This window comes from Vigna radiata, chromosome 4 (genome assembly GCF_000741045.1).
Source record: "Vigna radiata var. radiata cultivar VC1973A chromosome 4, Vradiata_ver6, whole genome shotgun sequence".
NCBI classification, from domain to species: Eukaryota; Viridiplantae; Streptophyta; class Magnoliopsida; order Fabales; family Fabaceae; genus Vigna; species Vigna radiata.
The window spans coordinates 3,699,089-3,710,446 of record NC_028354.1 but is presented as its reverse complement, the minus strand read 5'-3'; the positions used below and the strand labels follow the sequence as shown (position 1 = coordinate 3,710,446).

At 35.6% G+C, this 11,358-nt stretch overlaps 2 protein-coding genes across 2 annotated transcripts; both read right to left on the bottom strand.

Moving 5' to 3' along the window:
- Positions 1-316: 316 nt before the first annotated feature.
- On the bottom strand, positions 317-4,447 carry LOC106759602 (putative G3BP-like protein). Its single transcript, XM_014642853.2, has 10 exons — positions 4,235-4,447; positions 3,543-3,619; positions 3,318-3,455; positions 2,683-2,959; positions 2,378-2,598; positions 2,019-2,175; positions 1,804-1,925; positions 1,671-1,730; positions 1,154-1,217; positions 317-1,062 (listed from the first exon to the last, which is right to left on the bottom strand). The coding sequence occupies exons 2-10, from the start codon at positions 3,591-3,593 to the stop codon at positions 698-700; spliced, it is 1,455 nt and encodes a 484-aa protein (XP_014498339.1). The 5' UTR covers positions 3,594-3,619; positions 4,235-4,447; the 3' UTR covers positions 317-697.
- Positions 4,448-9,090: 4,643 nt separating this feature from the next.
- On the bottom strand, positions 9,091-10,039 carry LOC111241507. The gene is made up of 3 exons (XM_022780130.1): positions 9,579-10,039; positions 9,361-9,487; positions 9,091-9,252 (listed from the first exon to the last, which is right to left on the bottom strand). The coding sequence occupies exons 1-3, from the start codon at positions 10,037-10,039 to the stop codon at positions 9,091-9,093; spliced, it is 750 nt and encodes a 249-aa protein (XP_022635851.1).
- Positions 10,040-11,358: the final 1,319 nt, after the last annotated feature.

Here is an 11,358-nt window from a genome sequence, read left to right as displayed (position 1 = left end):
TGGGTTAGATGAGTACTAATTTTTCCTATTACACATTAAATTGTAAGTGTCTGTGTTAGCCAGAACAGTGTACGTTAATATCGCATAAAATCATACTTCAATATATAATGTTTGAATTTCTCATTCAGTTTTTGTATTTGCTTAGTCAAATAGAAAGTCATTCTGTAAATATAATATTTGCTAGTTCCATAAAGTAGCGTGAGCAACAATTCAATATTAGCTAGTTCCATAAAGGATAATTTGTTTCTGTACAAAACTCACTAGTTATTGTTTATGTTAAGAAGAAGGTTTTCATTGGAGACCTTAAAGCAAAAGATTGCAATCGACAATAAAATCATATTTAACACTAACTTTAGCGTTTTACAAAATCAAATCCGCAAATTCATGCTGATAGCAACCCCTCATGTCGCACCTACCAAATACTATCAAGTTCCCAAAACAAAATGAGTTACCCCAAATATATATCTATATTCAAAAAAGGTGGGGAAACACAAAAGCTACCACTACGACGACACTATCATAAAAAAAATAGAAACTACCTTTACCAAGACCACCAATATAAAAAAATGGGAAGAAAAAAAGAGCTTAAAACTTAAAAAGTAGATTATCCAAAAAAGGCTATCCTCAATTATCCAATTGCTTGAGATGTGTATTCTCCAGTGCATTTCCAACCAGGCTTACTCTTCGAGTGAGTTGATCAAGCAGAAGCAGGAACACGAACACCGTTGGTTTTGACTGATCCATTAGCAGAAGCAGCACCTGGGCGATTCATGCGTCCACCAGTGGGTCCCATATGATCGTTTCTCTGATACCCCTCACCTCCACGGTTTGAAAACCCTCCCCGGTTGCCATTCCTATAACCTGATTCTCCCCTGCCATTGAAGTCATTGCGCCCATTGAAGTCATTGCGCCCATTGAAGTCATTACGACCATTGAAATCATTACGACCATTGAAATCATTGCGGCCATAGTTTCTGCCATTTCCGTAATTTCCACGTCCTCTTAGACCATCTCCCCTGTATCCTGGAGCCCTACCAGATGTGAACCGTCCTCTTGTATTACCTGAACGGAAAAGCAAACGAATGGCTGAATATTTGGAATGAAATTAAATCTAGATGTCAATCAAACCAAGATTCAATCAAAAATCACTTGCCTCGATTAGTTGATTTCTTCTCTTCAACAACAATTTGGCGGTCGCCAATCATAATTGGAGAAGCCTGAAGTTTTAATTAAAATTAAGATTAAAATATGTAACTATCTTGAGCAATTAACTACAACAAAAATCAGGAGCTGGCGTACAGAGCATCCCTTCAACCCAAAACAAGAAAAGATAATATCCACCAAAATTTCAATACTGACAATCATTTAGCAAATATCAAGTGCACATTATAAATTAATAACTCAAAGTGAAGCCCATCTTAATATATGTTTAAGATGTTATAAAACTAATAATAACAGTGAAGCACATCATAATAAAAGTTCAAAACATGTTGCCTGAAAACAACATATGCCAGTGTAATGAGGCATATAATTAAAAGATAACAAATAACAAATTTGTTAATCTCAGTTTGAAATCAGATTCTAGTGAAGCATTTATAAGTATTGAAATGTCTTCAAGATGAAGATTTGATATGGATCAGTATGGTACACTTGGAATAAAAAAAAAATACCTCAAGAGCAGCTTGCACAGCACTTGCCACTTCAAACTCCACAAACCCAAAGGAAAATCCCTGTTCAAGACATGCATACAAATTAGTTCACAGAACTTGTCATGAAAGAGCATACAATCAAAAAGAAATGTACCTTTTGGGTCCTAACTTGGATACCACCAATCTTAATTGGTCCAAACTTCTTAAACTCACTTTCCAGGAGGACAGGTGTAGCACTTGAAGAAAGACCTTTGACATAAATAGAATAGCCCTCAGCTGTCCAAAATCAAGTAAACAAGTTAACACCTCACCAAATTATACATAAATCAACTTTGTACATTAAATTTTGTAACTGACAAGATACCGCACCTTCAGCTTCTTGAACAGTAGAAGCATTGACATCTGAGATAGCATAGGGTTGTGATGCAGCAGCCTCCTGCTTAGGTTCGTGATTCTTGTGTGCACGTTTCACAGAAACAGATGTCAGAGGAGCAGATGCCACAACACCCTCTTTCATGACCTTCACCTAAAAAGATCAACTAATTAGAAATGAGAATAAAAAGTTACGGTATAAAAGGAAAATAAAAGCATTATCATGGTCAATTTTCAGCATTTCATTGCATATTATAGAATCAAAGACAATTAAAAAAAATGGTATATCAACTATCAAATTAGTACAAGCTGAAAATGACAACAATGACAGAAGTAGTTTTAGCATGGATACTAACAATAGAGGCATAAGACTTCTTTGGGAGATCTTCCATTTGAGATGCAATCCCAGCCACCATCTGAGAAGAATCAGGAATTTCATCAACAACCTCAGGTACAGGTGCTTCCTCTTCTTCAATTGAAGCTTGAGTAGTTTCTGGATTGTAGACTTCCTCCCCATGATCCTCAACTGCCACATGTATTTGCTCAGAGACATAGGTCTGCAGCACAGGATCTGCAACTGAAAAAGTGGGAAAGTGGTAATTTTAAGAAACGGTCAAAAGAAGCTAAAAAAATAAAATTAAATCACTACTTTAGCTACTACCAGTGTCAGGATAGACAGGAGATACAGTATCCTGAGCAGGCACTTCAATCCCCTTCTCATCGACATATCTGAAAGCATCATTAAGAACAAAGTAGCCTTTCTCTTGGGGAGCAAGAAAGAAACATTGACTAAATTTCCGTTTATTGTCATCCTTTCCAATCATAAACCCTGTGACCAATACAATGACTCCCCCACCATAAGATTCTTGTGAATCAACAGATATGATCTCTGCACTGAGCTCACCATAACCCAGCGACAGTATCTTCTTATTGATCTCCTGCACAATAAAATTAAAAAAAAAAATCAATTATTCAAAATGATTTTTTTTTTGTGAAAAAAAATATGCTTACAGAAAAATTAAATATAAGGACTTCAAAAAATCTACTGTTGAACATGGAAAAAATAAATTCCTAATTCAATGCTCAAATTTTAAAACCCTTTCCAAATGCACAAAGTAAAATGTCGAATGTTTAAAAATAAAAAAATATGGCAATAAATGCGAGGAGTGATCTTACAGTTCTTGGCATCTTAGAATTGCATGCAAGAACACCAAATGCAAAGAATAAAAAAACATCTAGAAAAATAAAACAAAAAGCTCCAAAAAAAGTGAAGAAAAGATGGAGGAGAAAACTCACAGACATAGTGGTTGTAACACCCATTATAGCATTCTGTTCAGGTCGACCAAGCTTACTGATATCCTGGTAAAACCTATGCACCAGTTCAGGACTTTCATGCAACATATGATAGTATTGATCAACAAAGGCATTACCAACCTACATTGTAATTTTATTCAAAATCAGTCAGTTTAGTCGTGCAAAGATTAACTGGGAAAAGCACAAATAAAAATTGGATGTACATACAATATCAGCATCAGGAGTCTTGGGAGTGGCTTGTTGTTCTGAAGTTGCCATAATAACTGTTTCCAAAAGCAGTCTAACTGAAAAATTAAAATCACCAACTTATCATCAAACATATAAGATAGACAAGTCAAGTCAAAACAAAAAGGCTGAAATCTCAAGAAAATTTGAAAACAAAAATGTTAAGCTAAACCATTTTTTTCTACAATAGCAATCCAAAACTGACAAAACCTACATGATAAAATCGTTTGATGTCCTAAAAACTTAAACAAATACAACAGAGAACGTGAGACATAAAAATTTGAAAAACGTGTACATCGGCCCAGTAACCCACCGAAAAGCATAGCAAATAACAACAAATAGAAGAAATCCCATTGATTAACCTAAAATAACCACACGTAAATGATACAGGCACTCGAGGATCAAAACAATAAAATATCTCCGAAAGACTAAAATAAATACATTATCAAACATAAAAAAAAAAGAAAAATAAGGATTCTCCATTCACTGCGGATCCAAAACAAGTACGGCAAGCCACTTCCAACAATTAGTTTCCACGTTCAATTCCAAAACAAAATTTTAAAAGAAACATTTCTCAAACTTAAATTCCCACCCGGAAGTTCACCATGAAAACCATTTGAAAGACTATAAGAAAAAGAAAAAGGCGGAAGAATAGAAGAGGGTTTAGTTTTGACCTGGATCGGAATAAGCAAAGCGCGAGAAGAAGGGTAGCGTGTACGACGCTGCGTGTTCTTCTCAGCTTCCTCAGGGGTTTGCTAGGGTTTGGGCTGCGGGATCTTGCAGGGAAGAGAGAGAAAGAGACCCTTCAACGTACGGTTTAGAGAGAGAGAAAAATAGAGAATGTGAAAGAACACTCGTAATTGAAATGTCTTTTTTCTTCTTTGAACGTAGGAATGTGGTATATATAACGGGTCTGAACCTTCATCCTCTTGATTTTCTTTCTTTCATCATTTATTATATCTCTTGATTTTCTTTCTTTCATCATTTATTATATTTTCTTTATTTTCTTTCTTTTATAATTTATTATAATTTCTTGTTATGATTCAAAAAAATGTAATTAGTAAAACATTTATTAATGAATGCTATCAAGTTTTAGTTTAAAGATAAGAAAATACAAGAAAGAAAGAAGTAATCATTGTGGATGGATTAATTAGAGATATGAAATAATGATTGCAATACATAAGAGTGTTATTTAATAAAGTAAGAGTAGGACAATTTCATTAAGTAATAATGTTTTAATTTATAAAATAAAATTAACCGATTTTATCAGAAATATTAAAATCAGAATCACTTTTGCATGAGGTTAAAAGATGGTTGCAAATTTTCTTAGATGTCGTTCAAAATAGATTTTTAATTAAAAATATAATTATCTTTACAGATTTTAAATATATCGTGACATAATTACATTTGACTTTTCTTTTATTATCTAATTCATTAAATCGCATTTTATATCTTGTTTTCGCTTAACTCTTAATTCATTTATATATATTATATATTTATTACCTTTTAATTCATTCATTACAAAAACGTTGTTTAACGTCACTCAATAGACGTTAGTTTGTTGATAACCTGACGTATATGAGTGGACGGTAGCATTATCGTAAATAGCTTGGTAATCTAGACGTCGGTTTTAGGTTAAGGCGACGTCTTTTACATTGTAGAGGTCCACATTGACGCAAACCGACATCTAATGGTCTGGGGTAGGTGAGAAGACAGTCCATTGACGTCGGTGTTCGTGGGGGATCGACGTCTATGGGGTTGCAATTAATGTTTTTCACCTAATTCCCAGGCGGTTAGACGTTGCGTAGTCAAAAGGCGACGTCTATGGCCTAAATGGAAGGCGGGAAGACAAAAAATCTTCAATTTAGACGTCGGGGTTCAGTGGAAGCGACGTCTATGTGCCTGTAATTAATTAGGTTTACCAAACTCGAGGGCCATAGACGTCGGGTAGAAGGGGCATCGACGTCTATGTGCTTGTAAGTAATTATGTTCATCATTATAGACGTCAACGCCCCATCACAACTATCGTCAACATCCCTGACAGGAAATCAAACGTCAATCGTTTCAGCTTTCTAGACGTCGACTCCCCTAGACACCGACGTCTAATGATATTCAAAAGGTCAGTTGAAATGTTAACTTGGACGTCATATTAGTGAGATAACCGACATCTATGTGAATATAAACGTCGGTGTCTGGAGCAACCGACGCCAAATTTCATTTTAAATACAATCGCAAACTCATCGCGACATTCAGTTTCTGATATCGTCTTCCTCTTCTCCGTTTTCTCTTGCGGCCTCTTCCTTTTCTCGCTTGCGGCACCTCTTATTTTTCTCTCTTGCGACATTCTGTTGTTGTTTCTGATTTCTTTATCGTCTGTCTCTTCTTCTTTTTCTCTCTTGCGGCATCCCAGGTGCGTGGTTTGTTTTTTTATGTTTACCGTTTAAACTTTGTTTAGTCTTTCATCGATTATCTTCTGGTTCAACTGATTAAAATTTGCTTTCTTTGTGTTGTGTTTTAGTGCAGTTTTGTTCCTTTCTTGGGGTAACGTAGTAACACATTCTCCATTTGCTAGCTGCCTCCCGAAAAAAACGGCGTCTAGTGAATTTCTTTTGATCATTTCAACCCAAAAACGACCCTAGGTCATTGCCTAGTTATCGTTTCACCGTGATTTTTTCTTCTTGCGGATGAAAATGGAACTAAGAAAGAACCCAGGTTCGGTTTTGTGTTGAAAAGATCCATAAGAAATTCAAGAGACGCAAGCTTTTTTTAGGGGAAACTAGCAAAAGGAGATTGTGCTACTAGACTATCCAAAGACAGGAGCAAAACTGCACTAAAACACAACCACTGTATTAGACGTCGGTTAATGTACACACCGACGTCTATAGTACCTCTTAAACGTCAGTCAGTGTCATTTTCGAAGTCTTTAGTGCCTCTTCGACGTCAGTTATTGCTAAGACCTACGTAATGTCTTTAGATGTTCATTTCCCCCTACACCGACGTTTAGTGACGTCGGACCTGTCAGTGAGTGACGTCACGATAGACGTCGATTATACTATTTTTCCGATGTCGCATTGACGTCACCGGAAATGACGTCGATTAATTTGTAAACGTTAAAAGCTTAAAATAACCGACATTAATCAGCATTTTTGCACTAATGTTTATATATATATATATATATATATATATATATATTATTAGACTGAAAATAATAATATTAAATGTAACATTTTAATTTTAACAGCTTATAATTAATAAAACAAAACATTATTAAATTAATAAAATAAAACAAATTTATCTCAAACTTATATTATAACATTAATACAATTATCCAAAAAGAATAATCATAATAATAAATGCATCTTAAAATGACTAAAAATAATAATTAAGAAAAAAAATTTCACTACATCATCATCTTTTATTAGAGATGTTTTAACACTTATTCCTCATTTTCTCGTACCAACAAAAGAATGATCTAAAAAGAAACAAACAAAACATACAGAAAACACAATATAATCCTAAAGTACCAATTTATAAACTAAACATGTATAACGTATAACTAGTCATGTATTCACACAAACAATCGACACTAAATTTAATTATCTAGATATTTGTCTTTGACATAAGACTTTAATGTAAGTGTGCACTTATAGCGGCATCATCCCTACCACTTACACGATTAATCTCCTTCGTGCCTAAAACCAAACATTGTTCATCTACTAAGACCTCATGTGACTCTCATCACTTAACTCATTATACTTATGAGTGTGAATAGTTATTAGAGTTCATGATATATTCTTTCTTACTCCATACGTCAATGCATATACTAAATATTATCACTACATAATTTTTCCTTAAAATTCTCTCAAGATTTTTTCTAAACATATTATCAATTATGTTATCACTTGATAAAAATATCATAATACACATTAAACATTCATAAAAGTTGTGGCATTAAAAATGTAATTGAAATGTTGTTTGTTAATAAAATAGAGTACATTAATTATCATGTATTTGTTAGAACTAGTTGTGGAAGAATAAACACTACAACAATAGATGGTATTACCGAAGGCCAAAGTCCGTCGCTAAATGGTATATTCCATCGGTAATTCATTTTACCGACAGCTTACCGACGGTCTAAATTCCGTCGGAAAAACCTTTGTCGGGCGGATTCTGTCCTTCGGTAATTACCGAAGGACACTACTTGGGTAATTACCGAAGGATATATCCTTCGGTAACTCGTCTTTATTGGTAGTTTCATTTTTATATAATCCCACTGAAAACAATAACCTGCACAGTATTGCAAAATTTATACATCCAAAATAAACCTGCACAATTCATTTCCAACATCCAACTCAAAATATAATCCAACATTCACCAAGTGGAGTCAACTCCAATCAATGCAAATCCAAACACACACACACACACACACACACACACATACACACACATATATATATATATATATAATGTCTAATGTCTAAAATTTTGTAATTGATAAACTAAACAGAACTCCACTAACCATACGCATAGGACTAAATATAAAATTGTTCTTAGAAGGAAAAGAAGTAATAATTAATAATGTAAGTAATGTGCAAAATTATCCTATAAAATCTAATAGTCGTCATAATGTTGAGCTGGAGGATTGTCTTGTTGTTCATTGTTTTGAGGCTCTGATGTTGGCTGGACAGATGGGGACTGGACTAATGGGGTCTGGATTGGTATGGGCTGGACATGTGTGGGTTGAGCTTCAGTAGGCTGGACTGGTGTGGGCTGCGAATGAGAGGCCGAAGGCACTGCAGACTGAGGAAACAATCTCATGACCAGTTCTTTAAAATTGGTAAACTCTTGTCTGAGTTCACTATATTCTCGTTCACGTGTTTGAAGTCGCTGCGTCAGGACATTAACAGTCTCTTCAGGATGCTGGGAGGAAGAAGATTGGTGCTTTAGACCACCACGACCTGCACTATAATTTGTAGCCAATTGCCCTGTCCCATATATTCTTCCTTTTTTCTTTCCACCAACAACATCAATCCAACACTGTGACCTAATAAGGTCTTCTTCATCATCTGTTGGTTGGGTTGACTGAGGACATGAAGAATGTGAGGATCTGGCCCGTGAAAGTTTTGTGGAGAATTCTTCCTGTTAAAAATGATGATAAAGTATGAGTCAAATATACAATAGAAGGCACAAAGTTATGAATCAAGACTACGATTACAAGTATTTTCTTACATGTGTCTTTCAGGACCTTTCATCAACGAACTGGTCAGTAGTTCCCTTGCAAATATGGGTTTGGTGGAAAACTTCATCAACATGCACAGATCGTCCCAACTCAGCTGCCTGTAACAAAATTTAAAGTTTGTTATGTAGATTAAAATTAAAGTTACATAACTTATACGAGTAACTGGATACTTACCATATGCATAGCATGTTCATGTATGGTGATTGATCCACCTGTATGGAGAACACCGCCCCTTTCTGAAGACCGATTCTTCTGGGCGATTGCACACTTTGCCCGGTACTGTGGCGAATTCTAATGCTCCAGTAAAGAGGTCCAGATTTGCTCCCCAATCCAGTACGGGCGTTCTCCTGCTATCCTTGCTTCTCGAAACATCTCAGAAAGCCTATGAGATGCCTTCGAATGGAAATTCCGATGAATTTGAACTTCATGTTGAGGTAACCATTGAACCTTCATCTGTGACAACAAGTCATATAAAAATTATGTAAATTACTATATGTGTTGGTACACAATTAATGTTAATGATGAATGTTAAATAACAAAAGGAAGTTGATTTCCTTTAACCTTAAATCGCTCCCAAAATGGTTTTCTGTCATCAGGGAGTATTACTCCCCATGTTGGCCAGGGCTGTAGAAATTGTTGCTTAATAGACCTTGTTATGGCCTGAGAAGCAACTCTAGATGGCACAAACCTGCATATAAATACATCAAAGTCATTTAAATTAACGATAACTTAAACAATTAATGTAAAACAATTTAGTAATAAACTTGGTTCCGTGTTACCCTTTCCCATAAGGTTCAATCATCGGTCGATCAGCAGGAGCAGGGTCATCACCATCTTCACCAGCCGAATCGTGATCAACAGATGGTGTGGGACAACCATCAGACGGTGGTATGGACGATGAGGAGGGCATAGAAGAAGAATCTATCTGTGTTCCAAGAAATGCAGGTGGAGGAAGACTAGTAGGATCTTGTGTTGGCTGTACCACAGGGTCTGGTGTGGTTAAAATAGCAGGTGTTTGTAAGGGATTAATAGGAGGGTGTGGTGTGGAAAGAACATGACGGTCTGCATCATGTGAGGGTGTCGAAAAAACATGTCGGTCTGCAGCATCTGAGGGTGTGGAATGAACATGACGGTCTGCAATAGATGAAGGAATCTTAAGGATATATTTTGCCTTTCGTTTCTTCTTAGTTTTTGCTACAGCCTTTCCTTTATCAAGATTTGATTGTCGTTCTCCTATCATTACTGTAATAAAATGAATTATGATTGAAATCAAGTTAAATAATGTAGTCATGCCACAACAAATGAATAACAATCATTTTTCAAAATTAAATCAAAATTACATCGTGTTTCAAAATAACCACAATATAAAGCACAATATATGTGTATTTATCAATCATCATCATCATCATCTTCTTCTTCTTCTTCTTCTTCTTCTTCATCTTCTTCTTCTTCTTCTTCTTCTTATTCTTCTTGTTGAACAGGTTCGTCTCCTTCTTCTTGTATTTGTCCTTGTAATTCTTCAAAATCACCATTAGGGTCCTGCAATCCTGGTACACGTTCAACTTCAATATGTTCAATATCATGTGACATTTCGTCAACTTGGTAGGCAATGTCTTCTTCAACATCATTTGAGTCAATGTGACCCCTAGGCTTGGTTTGTATTGCAATAGACCAACCACGTTTGTCGATGCTATGAAATGGTGGATATGGGACATAATAAACTTGTCTAACATTACTTGCTAAAATGAATGGATCAAACGGTCGGTACCGTGAACTCATGTGCAATTCGACAATGTTATACCTAGGATCCATTCTTGTACCACTTCTAGAAGGATCAAACCATTCACAATAAAAAAGAACCACTGTCTTTGGAGAGGTAGAAGTGTTGTACTCCAACTCATATATTTTTTGTATTATCCCATAAAAGTCATCGTAACCAGCATCTGTGATTCCCTTGACATACACACCACAATTAGTTGTTTTTTTTTCCTTGGGACCATGCATGTGTGTGGAATTTGTACCCATTGACAAAGTAGGTGTGCCACTCTTTGACGCATCTCATGGGCCAATTTGCCAAATACCTTAAATCTTGAATTGTTGGACTTAAAGGCTGATTATAAACCTGTACATGAAGTCTATTAATACATCCGGAAGTTACTGGCACAATATCAGGTCATATGAAGTGTAGTAATACATCTAAATNAATTGTACGAAACATGTACATACTTGATATCTGAACCAATTCGGAAACTCAGAATGAATTCGGGCAGAAGCACTTCCTTCTGGAATATGCTCAGCCACAACAAACGAGCTGTTCAATATGATGAACACAATAAGTGAGTATAGAATTGTAAGCATTAGAAAGTTTAGAAAAGGGATGAGGACATACTCAAGGTAGGGTTTAACTTCAATACAATTGATCAAGACATGAACATGCGTAGAGTTGAATTCAACATCATTCAAACAATGAGTCTTCTCCTTGCCTGCGTGACGGCCAAGTTGTCGAAACACAGACAATGTTGAGTGAGATGTTTTGTTTTGGCATTGTGTTTCATTCCT